This window comes from Saimiri boliviensis, chromosome 13 (assembly GCF_048565385.1).
Source record: "Saimiri boliviensis isolate mSaiBol1 chromosome 13, mSaiBol1.pri, whole genome shotgun sequence".
Taxonomy (NCBI): Eukaryota; Metazoa; Chordata; class Mammalia; order Primates; family Cebidae; genus Saimiri; species Saimiri boliviensis.
In genome coordinates this window covers 63758740-63779692 of record NC_133461.1, presented here as the reverse complement: position 1 = coordinate 63779692, position 20953 = coordinate 63758740, and the positions used below count along the sequence as shown (strand labels likewise).

At 40.9% G+C, this 20953-nt stretch overlaps 1 protein-coding gene across 1 annotated transcript in view; it reads left to right on the top strand.

The window, feature by feature from the left end:
- LAMA1 (laminin subunit alpha 1) overlaps positions 1 to 20953 on the top strand; it is a 180642-nt gene that overhangs the window by 28128 nt on the left and 131561 nt on the right. Inside the window, exons 2-3 of the mRNA XM_003924833.4 lie at positions 10374 to 10544; positions 10740 to 10852. Coding sequence (XP_003924882.1) covers positions 10374 to 10544; positions 10740 to 10852 — 284 coding nt within the window. The remainder of the gene's footprint in view (positions 1 to 10373; positions 10545 to 10739; positions 10853 to 20953) is intronic.

Below are 20953 nucleotides of genomic sequence, written 5' to 3'. Positions count from 1 at the left end.
GCCTTGTTCCAGGGATGCATGGGATCCTGGAAGAGGAGGTAGGGCAAGGAGACTAGCAGAGTCACCTCCGCCTGGCCTTCTCCCTCGCTCTTAACTCCTTGCACCTTTCCCACCAGTGTTCTTTCTCTCTCTCTCTCTCTTTTTTTTTTTTTTTGGCCCAGGCTGGAGTGCAGTGACATGATCTCGGCTCACTGCAATGTCTGCCTCCTGGGTTCAAGTGATTCTCTTGCCTCAACTTCCCGAGTAGCTGGAACTACAGGCGCTCCACTGCGCCTAGCTAATTTGTTGTATTTTTAGTAGAGATGAGGTTCACCATCATCTCCTGATGGTGGTCTTGAACTCCTGACCTCAAATGATTTGCCTGCCTCAGCCTCCCAAAGTGCTGAGATGGCCCCTACCAGCGTTCTTGACCTTTTTGGTACCAGTCAATCCCTTTGACAAAGCTTGTGTTTTAGTTGCTGTTTTTTTAAGAGACAAAGTCTCACTCTGTCTCCCAGGGTGGAGGGCAGTGGCAAGATCATAGCTCTCTGCAACCTCGAGCCCCTAGGCTCAAGCAATCCTCTTGCCTTAGCCTACCCAGAAGCTGGGATTACAGACATGAGCCTCTGTGTCCAGCCTCTCAGCATATTTTTAAATGCATAAAGAATGTATTAGAGACCAGGCACAGTGGCTCATGCCTGTAATCTCAGCACGTTGGGAGGCTGAGATGGAAGGATTATTTGGGTGCCAGGAGTTCGACCAGGCTGGGCAATATTGAGAGATGCTGTCTACCAGAAAAATAAATAAAATAAAATAAAATAAACCAGGCATGGTGCATGTGCCATAGCCTCAGGGACTTGTGAGGCTGCGGTGGGAGGACAGCTTGGGCACGGGAGCTCGAGGCAGCACTGAGCTGCACCGCTGCACTCCAGCTTGGGCAACAGAGCAAAAACTGGTCTCCAAAAAATAAAATAATGATAATAATAAATAATTATTTAAAACAAAAAATGTTAGAAAGCCTGGTATGTTAAAATTCAGTGCTACCCTGCACAGCTAGCCCCTTCTCATTTTTTACATAACCTGTTCAATGTCACCTCCTGAGATGCCTTCCCTTGTTGGCTTTTGTGACAATTAGAGAAGAGATTGTGATTTACAAATGTGCAGTTAACTTACAGGGGCGCAACTACTCAGTGCTGCAAAGCCAATAGCAGCAAGAGCAATAAAAGAGAAAAAGGCAGGGAGGAAGGAGGGGAGGAAGGGAGGAAGGGTAGAGGGAGTAGACGAATCTTGCAGTGGGCCCATGCCTCGGCGAGCCCTGAGCTGAGCTGAGGTCAGCCTTTCCTTTAGGCCTCTCTCACCGTGCACATCCCTCTGGGCTAAGAGTGTTTCTTCTGTTTTGAGGTACGTGCTTTTCATACCCAGTGAAAGCACTGAAGGCCAACCACTACTTCTAAAACTGAAGAGAAACAGATTCAAATATATAAGCTGTAATCATGAAAGTATAATTATATTTGAAGAAACTTGTATTAGTGACACCCACTGATGATAGGAAAATCATAGCAGCTATTTGTTGAGATCTTAATCCACTGTATGAAACCCTTTGCCTATATCTCATTGATTTGCTAACAAAAACGTTTGCCTGGGTGCTGTACTTCTCATCGCTCAAATAGAGAGACTGGGAGGTAAAGCTCCCGGCCAAGGCCACACTGCTGGCAGCTGGTAGACCTGGAATTCACACTGGGGGCTGCCTGACTTGAAGCCTGGGTTTTTCCTCCTTACCAATGCCATCATTCCTAGGCACTAGCGATCTCAGAGTTTGGATTCCAACAGCATTGATATAAAATACATGATTAGAATTAACATTTCCATTTGAAGCCTTGAACACATAGGTTAGACACTCAATATGCCATATTTAAATAGAACTTACTGTCTTGCAATAATTCCGCATGATGTAGACTTACCCATATGCTGGGGAGTGGGCTGGGGAAGGAAGAGCTGTTGCCATGGGCGTCGGCTGGGAGCAAAGCTATCCTGCCAGGGTCCTCTGGCTTCCAAAGCCAAGAAGGCGGGGGGCATCATCTGTTTCTCTTCCAACTCATCTTATGGTAGGAGCTGCACAGAAGCAACTTCCCTGCCAGTGCTCACCCGCTGTTCATCCATTCCTATCCTGGAAGGTAGTGACAAAATCTGATTCTTAAGAATTGGAAGGTTAACCTATAAAGGGATAGATTTAAAGACTTGGTGAACTTGAGTTTTACCTGTAGCACCTCAACCAGGACTTGTTACTTCTACCAAAACTCTCACTCGTTATGATATTTTTGTCATATTTCTGAAGCCATCACAGGACATTTTATAGATCTTTCTTTTTTTAGATGAAAACATCTTAATAGCTGAGGAAATTGAGGCTGAGAAGTTGACTTGCCCAAAGACGCAGAGTTGGCTGGAGGTGGCACCAGGTGGCACCAACTTCAGTCCAAAACACAAAGAAGCAAAGAATAATAATTTTGCTCTATATTTCTATTTGGTTCTTTTGTCCAAGAAGATCAAAGAATTACCAGACTACGTCCCTTCACCTTTGTGCACATTGAATGGAGAAAAGTTTTTCTCACCTCATTTTCCAAATAGTGAGAAAGATCATGGTGGGCAAATTTAGCTGGTAGTTTATTAAGATAAAATTAAGAATCACAGCATCTCTCACCCCTGTACCCCAGCACTTTGGGAGGCCGAGGCGGGTGTATCATGAGGTCAGGAGTTTAAGACCAGACTGGCCAACATGGTGAAACCCCATCTCTACTAAAAAATACAAAAATTAGCTGGGCACGGTGGCTCGTGCCTGTAATCCTAGCTACTTGGGAGGCTGAGGTAGAATTGCTTGAACCAGGACCTGGGAGGTGGAGGTTGTAGTGAGCCGAGATCGCACCACTGCACAGCATCTCAGGGAAAAAGGACTCATAGAGGTATTCATTTAATAGCTGAGGAAATTCAGGCTGAGAAGTTCCCCAAAGACACAGAGTCGGCTGGAGCTGGCACCAGGCTGAGACCAGATTTTAGGTCTTCCTGAGGGAGAGGGAGAGGGATGGATCTCCTTCGGCTTACTCATTCTTCCGCTCAGGCATTACTGGCATTCAGTCGAGCCAGATGCTGATCTAGGGCCATTTTTGTTTTTATTTTTTGGAAAAGGATAGTGGGGGAGAAGAATTGGGGAGAGACAAGTCAGTCAATTAATGATCTCTGTATGAATGTGTGCAATGTGCACAATGGGGCATGCTGAGTTGATGTAGAACAGAAGACATTCGCCTGGGGTTCAGGAAATATCTGGGCTTGGCTGGAAGGATGAGTGTGGTGTGAATGGATCTATGAAAGGTACAAAGGGAAGGAAATTGAAATGGATCTAAAGAGCGTGGAGAGGAGTCAGTGGAAGATGTTGTATCTGTCCTTGTCTGAATGCATGCCCTTCTATTTCTGCCTAGATGATGGCTGACCATTTCTCTTGCTCTAGAATCTCTCCTCAAACCTGTTTTCAAATATTGCTGCAGTTTTACTATTATCCTTATCCACATCGATGAGTAGAAGCCGCTCTTTCCTTCTTGGTTGTGAGAACCCTGGGGTCAGGAAAGTTCGGTCATTCATCATAGTGCCCCAGAGGTGCCTGGTACAGTGCTGCGCACCTAAGAGGTACTTGTTAAAAGTTTATTGACTTTAATCAAACATTCATTCTCACCTGCTTTTTCTGATGAATATGTGCAAATCATGGAGATGTTACTGAACAGAATCCAGCCATCCTCCAAAATTCATGTCATTAGAAACCTTAATCTTATTAATCTAGAATACTTATATTATTAGAATACCTTGATATTATTATCCTGGAACATTATTAAATATTCCAGGATTTTTCACTGAATCATGCTCTCTGTAGTTGTTGGAGGTGCTGTTTTTATTGCTTAGTCAGAGGCTACCAGGTTTCAAAGAACGTACTGATTAACAGGCGAGCTTCTTTCTAATACCAGCCTTCTGCGATCAAATTATAGAGTTCACGTAGGCAAATGGGTGAGATTAAGAGTAAAATAAATAGAAAACAAAATGTATTTGAATGTTTTTTAAAAAATCACAAATTTCTCAATTTAGATTGAGAAACTTAGAAACTTAAATTCCTTTTTTCCCAAATTTCTCCATGGATTGAATAAGTAGCTCTGGTTTTCAAAATAAAAACTCCCAACACCAGAAGCCACCCTGATTATTTAACCATATGAAATATTCATACTATTTTATTTCGTTCTGGAAAAAAATGATCTGGAAATACTGCCCCAGATCCTCTAGCTAAGAATTGCAAATCGGCCAGGCACTGTGGCTCATGCCTGTAATCCAAACACTTTGGAAGCGAGGCGGGCAGTTCATGAGGTCAGGGGATCGAGACCATCCTGGCTAAGACAGCGAAACCCTATCTCTACTAAAAATACAAAAAATTATCTAGGCATGGTGGCATGCACCTGTAGTTCCAGCTATTCGGGAGGCTGAGGCAGGAGAATCGCTTGCACTCGGGAGGCTGAAGTTGCAGTGAGCCAAGGTTGTGCCACTGTACTTCATCCTGGGAGATGGAGTGAGACTCTGTCTCAAAAAAAAAAGAAAAAAAAGAATTGCAAATCATTTTCTTTTCAGAACATCACATTGATTTTAAGTATGGATCAAGCAAATATAACATTTTATAGAACACAAAAACTTTTTTTTCTCAAAATGGAAAAAAACTCACACTTCACTTACACACAAATGAATTAAGACTTTGAACACTTGGCTTCTGAATTATTTGAAAAATATTGGTGAAGAAGTTGTTGTAATGAGCCTCAGGCCTAGCCAACATTTTAGATACTTTAGTTTTAAGACAGGGAAAATATATTCTGCTGGGAAGAAATCCAAAAGCCTCTAAAAATGAATTATTAAATGATCTGGAAGTGTCTCAGGTGTGGGAGTTATGGTAGTAGCACTGTTGTCTGTCACCTTGGTGGGAATCTTCCAGTAGGTTAACATGGTCCTGAAATGCACTTCAAAAGGCCAAGTGTACTCCGGCTATGAGGAAGGTGTTTAAAAATAAAAACTACTAGTGAATGAGAGGGAATTTATTTCATGCTTGATGGAGTTTGGCTTTATAAATTTTTTAGCTGCCAGTTAAATCCACAGATAGAGAAATGATTCCATTGTGTGTCCTGAGTGAAAGAAAAAAAGTATAAATTAGTATCACAATAACAGTAACTAAAGTGAATAACATTTCTCAACAAAAAAACATGCAGACTAATTTACGAGGTCCTTGATGAAGTAGTAGGAAAACTGTGTCATGCTATGTAGCTACAGTCCTTGTTCTACCTTTGATTTGTATGTGTAAAACCAGACATTGCTTCTTGGTGTGGTCCTGATCCTAATGCTCCTTCTCACTCTCTGATTTCCTAGCCCTCCTCCTGCTCAATGCTCATGTGCTTCCCCTTTACTGAAATATTTCAGTAGTCTGCAAGGAGTCAGCAACCTGAGGGAGTTTTTTAAAAAAATTCTGTTTAAAACATGCTTGCTCTAGTAGACTTTTCTAACCTTATTTTCTTTTCTTTTATTTTCTTTTTTTTTTTTCTTTTGTTTCTTTTCTTTTCTTTGGAGTCTCACTTTATTGCCCAGGCTGGAGTGCAGTGGCATGATCTTGGCTCACTGCAACCTCCACCTCTCAGGTTTAAGCAATTCTCTTGCCTCAGCCTCCCAAGTAGCTGAGACCACAGGTGTGTGCCACCACTAATTTTTTTGGATTTTTAGTAGAGATGGATTGGCCAAGTGGGTCTTGAACTCCTGACCTCAAGTGATCCACCCGCCTTGACCTCCCAAAGTGCTGGGATTACAGGTGTGAGCCCCCACATCTGGCCCCAACCTTCTTTTCATCTTTGAACAGATGTGTTTCTTTGCAACAAAAGAATAGTGATTACTCAGGCTGGGTGTGATGGCTCATGCCTATAATGCCAGCACTTCGGGAGGCTGAGGCGGGCGGATCACAAGGTCAAGGGATCGAGACCATCCTGGCCAGCATGGTAAAACCCTGTGTCTACTAAAAATATAAAAATTAGCCAGGAGTGTGGTGTGTGCCTATAGTCCCAGCGACTCGAGAGGCTGAGGCAGGAGAATCACTTGAACCCGTGAGGCACAGGTTGTAGTGAGCCAAGATCGTGCCACTGCACTCCAGCCTAGAAACAGAGCCAGACTCCGTCTCAAAAAAAAAAAAAAAAGAATAGTGATTACTCTATAACTATGAAAAGGGAATGAATATAATATGTAAGGCATCCTTTTTAGTGAAGATTTTTTTTTTCAAATATTAGCTTATCTGAGAAGGAAGATTTAGTTTTAGTGAAAAACAACCCAGATATTTTTATGAAATTAATTATTCGAAGGTTTTACTTGCATAGGCATGCGAATGAAGTATATTTCTTCTAAATATACTTTCAATAAAAAAGCAATCTTTCTTTTCATTAACAGTAAATTTAGGACAGTCAGATGAGAAACCTGTCTAGTGTAGACAGCTGCCTGATGCTGATTACTATAATTGAGATCTTATTCTCCAAAAACAGTTAAATTTATGTTCATGAGGTCTGAGCTGCTTTTTCTTGGTGGCTCAGGGCAAAGACTCCAGCGTACAGGACGGGTGGTGCCCCCATGACTCCCTGGCCCCCTGCCCTCCTCAATAACAAGGTCCTGCAGTTCCTCAGTGGGGAGAGGCCCGGGGCAGGTAGTGGGGAGTTCTTTTGATGTCCTGCAGCTGGTAGGGGTGAATAAGAAGTAAGTGGGAACATTGGTTAACTGGTGAAGTATTTGTTGTTAATAGAGAAATGCGTTGTTAAGTCAGTTCTTGTAACCTTGGTTTCTTTTTCTTGCTTGACTAGTCTGTGTGAAGGGAATGGATACAGTTGATTGTGCTGTAAATCTAAATGTATGTATTACAGAACCAGAAAAATGTCATTTTAGCTGTTTGGACAAAACACCATAGTTTAAAAGCATATTTTATTTTAAATGATTAGCTCATGGAGAAATTAGAATCAGAATACTAGAATATTATGGTCATAAAGGATGGAGGAAATTATTAATTATCTTAGAACCAAATAGAATAAATGTCAGTACCAGCTGCAGGTAAGTACCACACAAAAGAATGTATGTGTTACTGTAAGAGCTACATTATTACATAAAATGCAAGTGTCTAGCTACTGGTTGATGAAGATAATAATTTGGGGAGCTGCATGATTAAACATAATGACTCGTATGGTTCCTCATAAAGCATTTTTTACTCTTTTTAAATTAAAAAGGAAGTCCCTTTACAGGAATATGATAAAATAAGCATCTTAAAAATGAAAATAAATATATAAACATAGTATATAATGTAAGTCTGTGTTATGTTTCAAAATGAAGAATAATAGAGTACAAATATTAAATAACTGTTTTCTCTTGAGGGGATAAGGACTTATTGCCAGAATGGGGACCTTCCATTTGAGTAGAATTACTAACAGGTAGTTCTGTTTTATGTAAAAAGTTTTTGAAAGACTACCTAATTTTTTTTTAATAGATGCATGGTAAGTTTTTTAGTGTAGCAAGTGTTAGAAAAAGAACCATTTTTGTTTTATGATTTAAAATATTAAAATGTTTATAATGGAAAAGATCATTGAACATATTAGGCAGTGCCTAAAAAATAACAATTGAAGCAATGAATTCCTTCTGTGTTACTAAAATTATACTGGGCTATTTTCAATTTCACTGAAGAATAAACATTTCAGTAATGGTATTTCTATATGGTTTTTACAAAGAGAAGATTATGTTCTGTGATCTTTTAAGATCAAGTTGTAGTATGTTAGAGAAACACCACTTAGCTGAGTCCCAGCACGCTCTCAGCTCAGCGTCCGTGTCTGGAGAACGTCTCTTCAACATCATGTACACCATTGTGTCTAGATCTTTACAGAATCTTCACTGCTATCATCCCCTTTTACCAAGACAAAGTTAAATCTCCAAAGAACTGAATGGTGGTACTTTATTCACAGCCATCCAGAGATTGTTTCCTGAGTAGTTTGGACCTTGTCCTGATCCCAGCTGCTTAAAGATAAAATCAGTACAAAGGCACAGATCAATAATGACTTGAAAAGCGTTTTGAAAACAGTCTCTGTATTCTAAAATTTTATCCACCAAAGAAAACAAGAGTAAAGAAAGAGAAAAGAGAGAAAGAAAAACATCCTAGATAATAACAGAAAAGACTGTAAATACTGCCAGAGGCAACCGGACCCAAGTGAGGACAGAATAAATGCCCTTCTTTCAAGGGAAAGATATTTGAATTGTATTGATAAATATATGCATTGGATCATTTGAAACTTTTCTTAAAGTCTTTTCAAAACATTTTATTGTAAACATTTTCAATTAGAAAAGTAGAAAAATTTTACAGGGAACACCCATCCTCTTGCCTTGATTTTTCTTTGTTTTCAGACTGAGTCTTGCTCTGTTGCCCAGGCTGGAGTGCAGTGGTGCGATTTCGGCTCACTGCAACCTCTGCCTCCTGGATTCGAGCGATTCTCCTGCCTCAGCCTCCTGAGTAGCTGGCATTACAGGCCTGTACCACCACACCTGGCTAATTTTTGTATTTTTGGTAGAGACGTAGTTTCACCAGGTTGGCCAGGCTGGTCTCGAACCTCAAGTGGTCCACTCACCTCGGTCTCCCGAACTGCTGGGATTACAGGCATGAGCCACCGCCTGGCCAATTTTTTTCAATTAACATGTACTGTACTTTATTTATCAAATATCTAACCATGTTTCTTCATCGCCCTACTTATATACCAAGTCAGTTTTTATTTTAGATACAGGGGCTACATATGCAGGATTGTTCTCTGGGCATATTGCATAATACTGAGGTTTAAGGTACAAATAATCTCATCACCGAGGTACTGAGCACAGTCCCCAGTGGTTTGTTTTTCAGGCCTTGCCTCTTGCCCTCGCTCCCCACTCTTGTGCCCAGTGTCTGTTGCTGACATCTTTGTGTCCATGAGTACCCAGTGTTTAGCTGCCACTTACAAATGAATAGTATTTGGCTTTCTGTTCCTTCATTAATTTGCTTAGGATAATTGCCTCCAGCTGCATCCATGTTGCTGCAAAGGACACGATTTCATTATCTTGTGGCTGGATAGTATTTCATGCTGCATTTGTACCACATTTTCTATCCAATCCACTATTGACCGGCACCTAAGCTGATCCCATGTCATTGCTATTGGGAATAGTGCTGCGATGAAAATATGAGTGCATATGCTTTTTTTTGGGGGGGGGGGGGCGGGGATGGAGTTTCTCTCTTGCTGCCCGGGCTGGAGTACAGTGGCATGATCTGCCGGTACATGGCTCACTGCAACCTCCGCCTCCAGGGTTCAAGTGATTCCCTTGCCTCAGCCTCACGAGTAGCCAGGACTACAAGCGTGCACCACTACACCCGGCTAATTTTTGTGTTTTTAGTAGAAACGAGGTTTCACCGTGATGGTCAGGCTGGTCTCGAACTCCAGACCTCAAGTGATCCACCCGCCCTCATCTCCCAAAGTGCTGGGATCACAGGCATGAGCCATCACACCCGGCTCATGTGTCTTTTTGGTAGAACGATTTATTTTCCTTTGGGAATATACCCAGCAATGGGACTGCTGGGTTGTGGTAGTTTTGTTTAAATTTCCTTGAGAAATTTCCAAACTGCTTTCCACAGTGGCTGAACTAATTTACACTCCCACCAATAGTATTCCTTTTTCTCCACAGCTTCACCAATAGCTGTTGTTTTTTGGCTTTTTAATAATAGACATTCTGACTAGTGTGACATGGTATATGACTGGAAGCCAGCTTACTTTTTGATGCATTTCGAAGTGAGTTGGAGACATAAGTACACTTTATTCCTAAACATTTCCGCATGTGCATTGGTATTTTTTATGATTCCTTTATTTTTTTGAGGTAGAATGTACATACACTAAGATACATGGATCTACCCATACTCATTCTATGATTTTTCACAACTGCGTCTGCCTTTGAAACACAAAGCTTTACTGAGAAACGAGCATATTACCCTAGAAAGTTCCTCTGTCCTTTCACAGTCAATCCCCACCCCTGCAACAATGTTTTGACTTTTTCCCATAGAGGAATTTTGCTTCTCCTAGAATTTCATACGGATGAAACCATGCTGTGGATCTTGTGTTTGTGTAAGGATTCCTTCACTCAGTGCATAGACTTTCAATCTCCTTCTGAGATTGAAAGGAGATTGAAATGGGGTAAGGATGGGGTAAGATTGAAAGAAGGAGATTGAAATGGGGTAAGGATGGGGTAAGCTCATTCTTTGGATTTCAAGTGGCTCAGCTGATACGGTGCATTTTGACTTTCAGGCCTGTTTCCTGCCATTCTCAATCTTGCCAGCAATGCTCACATCAGCACCAATGCCACCTGTGGCGAGAAAGGGCCCGAGATGTTCTGCAAACTTGTGGAGCACGTGCCGGGTCGGCCGGTCCGAAACCCACAGTGCCGGGTCTGTGATGGCAACAGCGCAAACCCCAGAGGCAAGTGTCACACCTCCGTTTCTGACTTCCATGGGAATGTGCACTTTCTGAAATGAGGACTGAGACTTCTGTTAGGAAGCCAGAAGCGTTGTGTCACCTTCATTACCATTTGTTTCCACTAGCATTACGGTTTAATACTTAAGAAATTTAAAGCAAGAGCTAAGAGGAGTTCATGTTTTTCTTTTCTTTTAACAGAACGTCATCCAATATCACATGCCATAGATGGCACCAATAACTGGTGGCAAAGCCCCAGTATTCAGAATGGGAGAGAGTATCACTGGGTCACAATCACTCTGGACTTAAGACAGGTAAGTGAGGCCAGAACCATTGAAGAGTGTCTATGGGCTGCTGAACTGTGGTCTTCTGATGACTTTTGGGAAAGTCTGGCTTCTTTCTGAACATGTTTACATTCTGGTCTCACTGTTTTCCATGAGGCGAAGGCAAGTGCTTTACCGAAGGAGTCCCTAGTGCCATTTCTTGTCATTTTTATCATTCCCATGTGTCTTTGGGGAGATGAGTGAAATTGCTTCCATATGGTTGATGCTCTTTGAAGCTGTGTCAGCAGAGCACACTCATCCATCCAGGATACTGTATAGGCTATTTGCTGGCTGCTGACAGATGCATGGCGAGGGAGGGGGGAATACACGTGTATTTCCTATCTTTGAGCTTACTGTCTTGCTATTGTCATTGCGCAAGTTATTGTGTAAGGATTATATAAGGCGAGAAGAAAAAAAATAACAAGGCAGTGTTAAACCTCTTGACTGTGTTTCCCCTGCCAGATGCAGTCTGTCTGGGCCAGGTAAGCTGGAGTTGCCCAATACTAACCTAAGCAGAGCCTTCAGCATAAGTTGGGAAAGGGAAGGTATGACTGACTCCAGGCACACCTGCATCCTCTTACCTTGCTTCAAATATGATATGAGCCCCAGTTGCCCTGATGTTCCTGGGAAAGGAAAAGAAAAGAAAAGGAGCCTGAGTGGAAGGAATGAAAGAGAGATGGCAGGTGTTTTGGAGATGTTGTCCAGGTTCTGATTGGAGCTCTCCAGAAAACTATCTCATGAATTCTTGTTTATTTCCATTCGGTTTCTCTTGTTAGAACTCATAAATTTCATGTAAAATATGAGATTGGTTAAAAGAGACAAATAATTGTGAATTGTAGGATTTAAATAAGAATATGGGGATTTAATGACAATCAGAATTCTTTAAATAAGTGATAGTTTTAAAATATGCAGGATTTTTTTTTTTATGGAGTCTCTGTCACCAAGCTGGAGTGCAGTGATGCGATCTCAGCTCACTGCAACCTCTGCCTCCCGAGTTTAAGTGATTCTGCTGTCTCAGCCTCTGGAGTACCTGCGCTACAGATGTGTGCCACCATGCTCGGCTATTTTTTCTGTATTTTTAGTAGAGAAGTGGTTTCACCATGTTGGCCAGGATGGTATCGATCTCTTGACCTCAGGATCTGCCCACCTCAGCCTCCCAGAGTGCTGGGATTATAGGCAAGAGCCACCACACACAGCCAAGAGCTCCTTTTTGACTCCGGCCTTTGTGTTTATCTGAGTGGTAAGAATGGTTCTCTGGAAGATTTTGGTTTTCCTAACACCTTTCTAACATATTTTCTTTTTTCTAAAGGAAAAGTAAAATTGTGTTCATTATTAGGAATATAATATTATCTGAGCCTGGCCAAATTAAGACCTGGTGGTGAGTCTGTCCTTTGTCTTGAAATGTGTCATGCTTGACTTCATCCTGAAGGGATGGACTAAGTCAGTCTGAGGAATTCCAGAAGGGAGTATCCACTTTAGATATGTAAGGCATATTTCAAAAAGCAAACATAGACATAGAGCTACAGACCGCTTTAGGTAATTTTTAGTGTTTTAGGGTAGGCTCTTAAATAAGATCACTTAAAATAATTAGTCTTCAGAAATTTCTGTCCCTACAGTATAAAAATTCTGCTGTGCTTTCAGTTTTTTTTTTTAAAGCACATTATGCTTATATTTGATCAAGCTTTTTTTATATTTATTTATTTATTGAACCTTTTTTATTGCAAACACTTTTGAATATGCAGAAATTGTATTACTACAGTGAATACACACATATCCACCCTTGAGATTTGGGGATTTTAAAACAGTGGACCATGTTCATTTCAGTGAATTGCAGTCATCATAACATTTTACCAATTCTTCGGTTTTTGTCTTTAAAAAAAAAAAGACCTTTGTTCTAAATAGATACCATGCCATTTTAGCCCCCTTGGGCAAAAGTAACAATAATTTCTTAATAACTCTTTTGCCATCCAGATTCATTTTCTTAATTTATCCACTAGTGTCTTTTACTGCCTTTTTTTAAAAACCAGGATCCAGTAAGGACCACTTGTTGCATTGGATTATTATACTTCTTAAATCTCTTCTAATCTTAATTGTCCTTCAGATAAAAAAATGATATTAAATATGTGACTAGCCTAGCCTAGTTGTCTTGTAGAATGTGCCACCTTCTGGGTTTGTCAGATTGTTTCATCATGGTTTTATTTAACATATTCTTTGGTGCTCTCTATTTCCTTTACACCAAATTCATCTCTAGAGACCTGATTAGATTTCAGTTAAATATTTTTTGCAAGAGCACATCACCAGCAATCCTGGCTACATCCTCTCGCCTCACATCAGGAGGCATCCAGGGCTGGTTGTCCCACCAGTAGTGATGCTAAATTTGAATTCTGCTTGGGTGTTAAAAGTCAGGTTTTTCCCTTGTAAAGTTACCTCCTGTTTTCTCCCCCATATCCTCCTTGTTTCTCAGATCTCACTGACATTCAGATCTATAGAGGGTTCTGATGGTTTTTCTTCTCTTGCCAAAGTCTGTGTGTTTCCTTGTTAAGCTAGCCATTAGCCAACCACCGGTTATTTTCTAGACTATATACTCCATGAGGGATGGGACCACAGCTGTCTTCTCCTCCTTTTCTCTCTCTTCCCTTTCCTTTCCTGGTTATTATTTATAGAGGGATGTCTTGTTCACTCCTACACACCCAGACACTGGCACAGTTGAGGCACTGAGTCAGTAATTGCAGTGTGAATCAGTGCTTTGTTGTTGTTGTTGTTTGTTTTGAGATGGAGTCTCACTCTGTCACCCAGGCTGGAGTGCACTGGCACGATCTCAGCTCACTGCAACCTCCACCTTCCAGGTTCAAGTGATTCACCCACCTCAGCCTCTCAAGTAGCTGGGACTACAGGCACATGACACTGTGTCCAGCTAATTTTTGTATTTTTAGTAGAGATGTGGTTGCATCATATTGCCCAGGCTAGTCTTGAACTCCTGACCTCAAGAGATCTGTCTGCCTTGGCCTCCCAAAGTGCTGGGATTACAGGTGCGAGCCACCACACCCGGACCAGTGCCTTTTTTTTTTTTTTTTTTTAACCCTTTTCCCTTCCTCTTTTCTTATTCACAATCTGATTTAAAAAGGACAAGGAACAAACTTTTCAACTGCTTTGCTTCAGTTTTGTAAAAATGTAAAATCTAAAGTATAGATTTCTAAAGTAAAATTATAGGTAGACCTTAGTTTTATCAAGAGTTGTAAAACCTAATATTACAAATGTGTTCATGTGACGGTAAATATCAGCTCTTGAGGTTTTATGACCAAATTAGCTGCATTCTGTGTTCATATGCTAACATTGATCCTGTTCCTGATTCTCTAATTGATGATAGCTGTCAAAATTATAGCATTTTTAGCTTTTATGTATTATGTTTGGTTATCTACAAGACAAACTAAAGATTCAAAAGTAGTCTTATCAGAAAGTCCATAAATGTCATATGATTTGCAATAAGCTTTAACTACAGAGTGTTTATTTTAGTAACTTATTACAAGAGGAATAATGATATTTACTTCTTTGCTTCTTTAAAATAATGTCTATTATTCATTTCTTTCATTGATTCATGATATTTCGGAAGACACACTATCAGATATCTAGCAATATCTTACTTTTAAAAAATCATGGGAATTTCATGTGTGTGGTAATTTTAAGAAAAGTAAAGCATAGTCATCAACTTTAACAAATGTAAAATTAACATATGTTGTGGTCTCCCTTAATATAATACTGCTCACCATCAAGTGGTTTAGGAACTCATAAATCAGTACTACCATTGAACAGTGATCTTTTTTGACAACTTAAAATTTAAAAGAAATTATTCTGAAAGAGCATGCACATTTCATGAATCTTGCATTTACGATTGTCAAAAATCTTACGGGTTCCACAAATTATATCAAATTTATTTTCTATGGCAGCATTTCACAGTAGAACAGCACAAAAATTTCCTGTTTGAGAAATACTGTTTTAAGAGTTAATACACTGATCAGATGAAAAGATGTTCAACGTCATTATTCAAGGAAATGAAAACCAAAACCACAATAAGATACTGCTTCACACCCACTCGGATTGCTGTATTAAGAGTTGGAAAATAATAAGTGTTGATGAGGATGTGAAGAAAGTGGAAGCTTTGTGTCCTGTGGGTGGAAATGTAAAATGGCACAGTGTTGTGAAAAACAGTATGGTTGATCCTCAGAAGTAAACACAGAATTACAGCAATTCCACTACTAGGGAATGCCCTAAATAATTCAAAGTAGGGACTCAAAGAGATGCCAGTGTTCAGAGCAGCATTATTCAAAGTAGCCAGGAGGTAGAAGCAACCCAGATGTCCATCAATGGGTGAATGGATAGAAAAAACAGGGTATGTGCATACAATCAAATCTTAGCCATAAAAAGGAATGAAATTTTGGCACATATCACAGCATGTATGTACCCTGGGAACATTATGCAAAGTGAAAGAAGCCACACACAAAAGAAGAAATATTATGTGAATCAATTCAGATGAAGTACCTGGAGTAGTCAATTCTCAGAGACAGAAAGTGGACTGGTGGTTGCCAGGGGCTGGGGGGAGAGAGGGTGGGGAGTTGTTTAATGGGTACAGAGTTTCAGTTTGAAAGTTCTGGTAATGATGATTGCACACTAGTATGAATATACTTAATGCCACTGAATTTTACACTTAAACATGGCTAAAGTTGTGGTTTTTATGTTATGTATATTTTTCTACAATTAAAAAAGAAAACTTATGCACTGTGAAATGCTTGGTGTATTATGTCAGCCAGGGTCCAGTCAGGAAAATGCAAGCCATGCCAGTCATTCAAAAGCACAAATTTGGCCGGGCACGGTGGCTTACGCCTGTAAGCCCAGCACTTTGGGAGGCTGAAGTGGGTGGATTACCTGCGGTGACGAGTTTGACACCAGCCTGACCAACATGGAGAAACCAGTCTCTGCTAAATATACAAAATTAGCCAGGCATGGAGGCACATGCCTATAATCCCAGCTACTCCGGAAGCTGAGGCAGGAGAATCACTTGAATCCGGGAGGCAGGGGTTGCAGTGAGCCAAGATTGCACCACTGCACTCCAGCCAGGGCAACAGGAGTAAAACTCCGTCTCAAAAAAATAAAAGAAAAAAGAAAAAAAAGAAAAAGAAAAGGAAGGCATAAATTTAGTGTGAGGAATTGGTTTGACAGCGTGTGTTCGGAAGCTGGGAGAGGGAGCAGGAAGGTAACTTGGGGATGGTAATGGTGGAGGAGGCAGCAACGCAGGAGGGTGAGATTATAGCACCTAGAATGTAGGAAGAAAGTCCCTTATCTTTCAGGATGTTCTTCTGGGGGTCCTGGAAAGCTGGAGGCTGAGTCAGCTGCTGCAGCCAAGGCAGAGGACCGCTTGGGCAAGGCTGATAGGACCTGAAAGGAGACAGGGAGAAGTCCTGCCTTCTTCCGCCAGCCCTCCAACCTCCCACTGGTGTTGCCGTCAGGGAGCATCAGTTTGCAGCGTCTCAGCCCCAGCATCAAAAGCTGGGCTGCCAGGTGCTTAGCAACCAGCACAAACACTGTCTTCTTAGCAGGTGGTCACTGGTACCAGTATACTAGCAAACAGAGACAGAGCAGCCCTCAACATCCTGGGGCAGTACTTTGTTAATTGTGGCAGTCAGCCACATCCTAAATATGCTCATGTTAAGTTTTTTAGATTAAATTTGGAATGAAAAGGCAAATTTTAGAATTCTCCTGGAGAAATCATGGACTGCTGTCTAATACATTACAGACTTGGTTCCCTTGGTTCTCAGCTGAGAAATGGCATCAGGGAATCAGCTGGGTCCTGAGACCGTCAGGACAGGGATGGAGGATATAAAGCAGCAGTTCCATTTGTGTACTAACTCTTGGGTTTTGGTGGCGTGATGTGGTGGAGATACATGAAATGTGGTAGGGTGATATATACGAAGTGAAATCTGATAGCATGAACGATGTAGAGCACCTCACAAACTCGTCACATTTAATAAACCCGAGTTTTCTTTCCCTCTGTCATATTTCTAATCCACAAGTTACTTTAGATATCCAAAGACCTTCTGATATCACCAAGGGAAATGTTAAACAAGGCCTTAATAGAATCTAATTACAGTTAGCTAACAGGAATAAGGAGTGCAGTTATGCAGATTTTGAGAAAATAAATTCATAACTCAGTAACTATTGTTTTCTGATTAGGATATTAAGATGGAATCATCATAGATAAATGGAAGATACAGATAAGTGTAAACAGGCAGAAACCCATCATCTCTTCACTCTGTAACAATCACTAATTGGTATCTTGGGATATTTACTTCGTCATTTGCATACAATTCTGTGCATTTCATAATGCTACGATAATACCATCATGTATTACATACTTACTGTACCAGACACTGTGCTGTGCACTTGATCAGGATTATGTCATTGAATTCTCACAATCGCCTTTGAGTTGGCTCCTGTTATTATTCCCTTTTGACAGATGATGAAACTGAGACTTACACTGTTAAAGAAGCTTACTCAAGGGTAGGATGCCCTGAAGCTTAAGCCCCTGGGCTCTTCATCATTGCACCGCTCTGACCCTCCAGCCGAGACATTATGTGAACATATAAATTTGTGTTCTAATGTTTTATGTAACTTTATAGCATGAGCATTTCCCAGTATAACTGAAACTCATGATTAATAATTGTTAAAGCTGCGTTAATAGTTTCTATATAGCTTACCCATCATTTGCCTAATAATTCTCAGGCCTGACATTTTGGCGCTTTCTCTGTTATGGGTAATAATTTGAGCTTTCAGTGAAAAAAGGTTCATTTCATACATACACCAGTGAAGTAATATAGTGAATATAAATCATGTTCAAGGTTCATATGACAAATTTATAGTTAATTTTGTTTTGAGCATCTTTTAAAAGAGGAATGTTATTGACACCTACATATATAGAAATGTATAGGTATAGGTTACAGGTATAGCATTTTTTTCTCATCCATATTATTTCATTTGCCTTTCCCAACAATTCTGGAATGTGAGTGATCTCTATGCAGGTTCAAAAATCACAGCACAGCCGGGTGTGGTGGCTTAAGCCTGTAATCCCAGCACTTTGGGAGGCTGAGGCGGGTGGATCACGAGGTCAAGAGATCGAGACCACCCTGGTCAACATGGTGAAACCCCGTCTCTACTAATAGTGCAAAAAATTAGCTGAGCATGGTGGCGCGTGCCTGTAATCCCAGCTACTCCGGAGGCTGAGGCAGGAGAATTGCCTGAACCCAGGAGGCGGAGGTTGCGGTGAGCCGAGAGCGCGCCATTGCACTCCAGCCTGGGTAACAAGAGCGAAACTCCGTCTCAAAAAAAAAAAAAAAAAAAAAAAAATCGCAGCACAGAGCAAACGGGTCACAGGCTTGCCCAGAGTCTACGGCTGCCTGTGCTCAAACTAGGCCTGGAAACCGGGACCTCTGCTTCCCTTGACACCATGCTACTGCGTCTCCTTGTCTTTGGTCTCCAGTGATTGTTTTCCTTTGATCTAACTTTCTGGGGAGATTGGCAAGAGCTCTTGCAATTCCCTCTTGATGTTGGGAGTGTTCAGATTCTAACCCCTTCCCTCTTGTTCTGTTTGTCTGCACCGCGGCTCTGAGGGGTCCTCTCTCTCCCCTGTGAATCCAGCAGGGTATTTACACTTCCTCCTTGCTTTTGCAGTGGATGGTAGAATTGGGTGCTACCTAACATTTTTTCTGGCCAAGAAACAGGAAAGTAAATCAGTATTTTCTACTTTCCTTAAAATACTTTTAAACTCGACAGACATTTCACTGGAAGCAAGGGTCAGATTTGTGAGTTAAGATGTGTAATGGTCTTTTAGAAGATAAGATCTGTTTTGTAAAAAAGGAGTTTCCTATGGCATTGAAAATAAAGCTGCCTTTTGGAGCAGGGCTTTATTTTATGTGTAGGTTTAATTAGGAAGTAGCACTTTGTTGTGGGAACATAATCACAGAGAAGCCTTTGTTTTATGCAAACCTTTAGACAAGAGCTGCTTGTTTGCTGGGTTTTGTAAAATCTCATTAATTCAGATGTCAGTTGTTTTTTTCCCCCAAAGTTCTAAAAAATTGACCAGTACTGGGTGAGGTTTATTATTATATCATTCAAATACGAAGTGTTCATTAAGCACATTGACAGGGCCAACAAAAAAAATAGGCAAATTTCACATTCTTAAGATAAAATCTTTAAAGACTGGTGACAAGAATTGCATGTAAATTGCAGCTTCTCATTACCAGTGGGTTTTGGCTGTTCCTGAAAAGAGGGTAGGCAGAGACCCTTCCTAGAAGCACTCAGATAGAAATGACTTTCACTGTATGCTTGTTTGTACTCATAATTATTCTGTTCCAGTTTTCTATTAGTTCATGCTGGCCTCCACCAGTTTCAAATATTAAGGTTTTTTTTTGTTTCGTTTTGTTTTGTTTTAATTTGCTTGGTAAAATAAATAGATTGGAAGAAATCTTAAGCTCATCATTATGATTTGGAAGTAAGCCACCCAAAATTCCTGCCTTTCAGGCATTTTTATCTTTGTTGTCATGTTCTCTGTGAAGCTGCTACCCTCAGAAATAGGTCTTTCATTATCTGATTTTATTTTCTCATACGTAGCTTCTCTGCTGGTTATCCATTGTGTAAGAAATCACTGGAAACTTTATGGCTTAAAACAACAACATTCATTTTATATGTTTCCCGATTTCAGTGGGGTCAGGATTCAGGAAGGTCCTGGCTAAGTGTGTATATCTAAGGCTGCAGACCATGGGGGCTAGAGTTGGAGCAGCTTAGGGGAGAAGGTCTCTGGGGCAGCTGAAGGAAGGGGTTCAGGGCACCTGGGGAAGAGAGTGCTGGACCAGCTGAGAGAAGGTCCGTGGGGCAGCTGGAGGCTATGTTCAAGAGAGTTCAGAGCTTCTCTGTGTGGTCTTTCCACGTGTACACGTGTGCTTCCTCACAGCATGGTGGCCTTAAGGCAGCTTGCTTATAGGGCAGCCCAGGGCAGGAGGCAGAAGTTGTGTCCCCTCTTAGACCTGGTTTCCAGTCACACAGTGCCAGTTTCCCTGTCCTCTGTAAGCCACCCAGTCACTCAGATCCGCAGAGATTCAAGTTGGGAAAGATAGACCAGCCTTGCTTGTCAATGAGAGGAGGGCTGAGGAATTTGAGGCCTGTTTTAAAACTACTACTGCCTCAGCCTTCTAAAAGGGTCTTTTTCTGGAGGCTTTAATCTTGGCAGCCTTGCATAGCTTATCTTGGAGGGGGCCCGAACCCTTGGTTTTAGGTGAGGTGAAGAGCTTGGAGGAACCAAACAGGAATGCGCAGATTGCTCTTTTAATAATAAGTGAACTGAACAAGTGAAAACAATGGAGGCCAGGCTTTAGGAACATGATGGAGTTTTGTTTCTTGACAAGATTTGTATTTAAGCTTTCTCACTTGTGCATTATCAGTGGGGTTTGCCAAATGGTCCAGGATAACTATTTTGCCATTTGGCAGAGATCAGTTTTCTCTAGGTTTTCAGCGACCGAGGTTTGGCCGGAGTGTTTCAGTGTCTCCACCCAGCAGGGCTTCTTGCACTGGGCCTGGGAGGATTCAGGGAAATCCGTGAAGACGGCTTTGCAGGATTGGAACACAATATGCTTTTCATATCCTCAACTGTTTTGGCATCAAAGTAAAGCTTTTTGTATATTTATGGGGAAAAAAGGGAAGTCCGTTCTGGAATTATTATTTCTTCCTGTTATAGTGAAGCTGAAAAAAAGGGATAAGTTGTAATTTCTGAAGAAAAATTTCTTTGAAAAATATAGTGCAGTTTGGTATCCATACCAGCTTTTCTTTTCTTTTTATGCATTGGCTTAGCTTCTACTCAGATTGCAGCATGACCATCTTTAAAAACAAAGCTGTAACAACATTAAAAAAAATGGCTTATAAAAACCTCAGCTAGACCCCAAAATATCTCTTGTGATTTTAATGTCTTCAGTGGATCTTTTCTCTACACAGAACTTCCTTTATTTTGATGTACTAGTAACACATAATAGCAGAAATTTTTTAAACTATAGA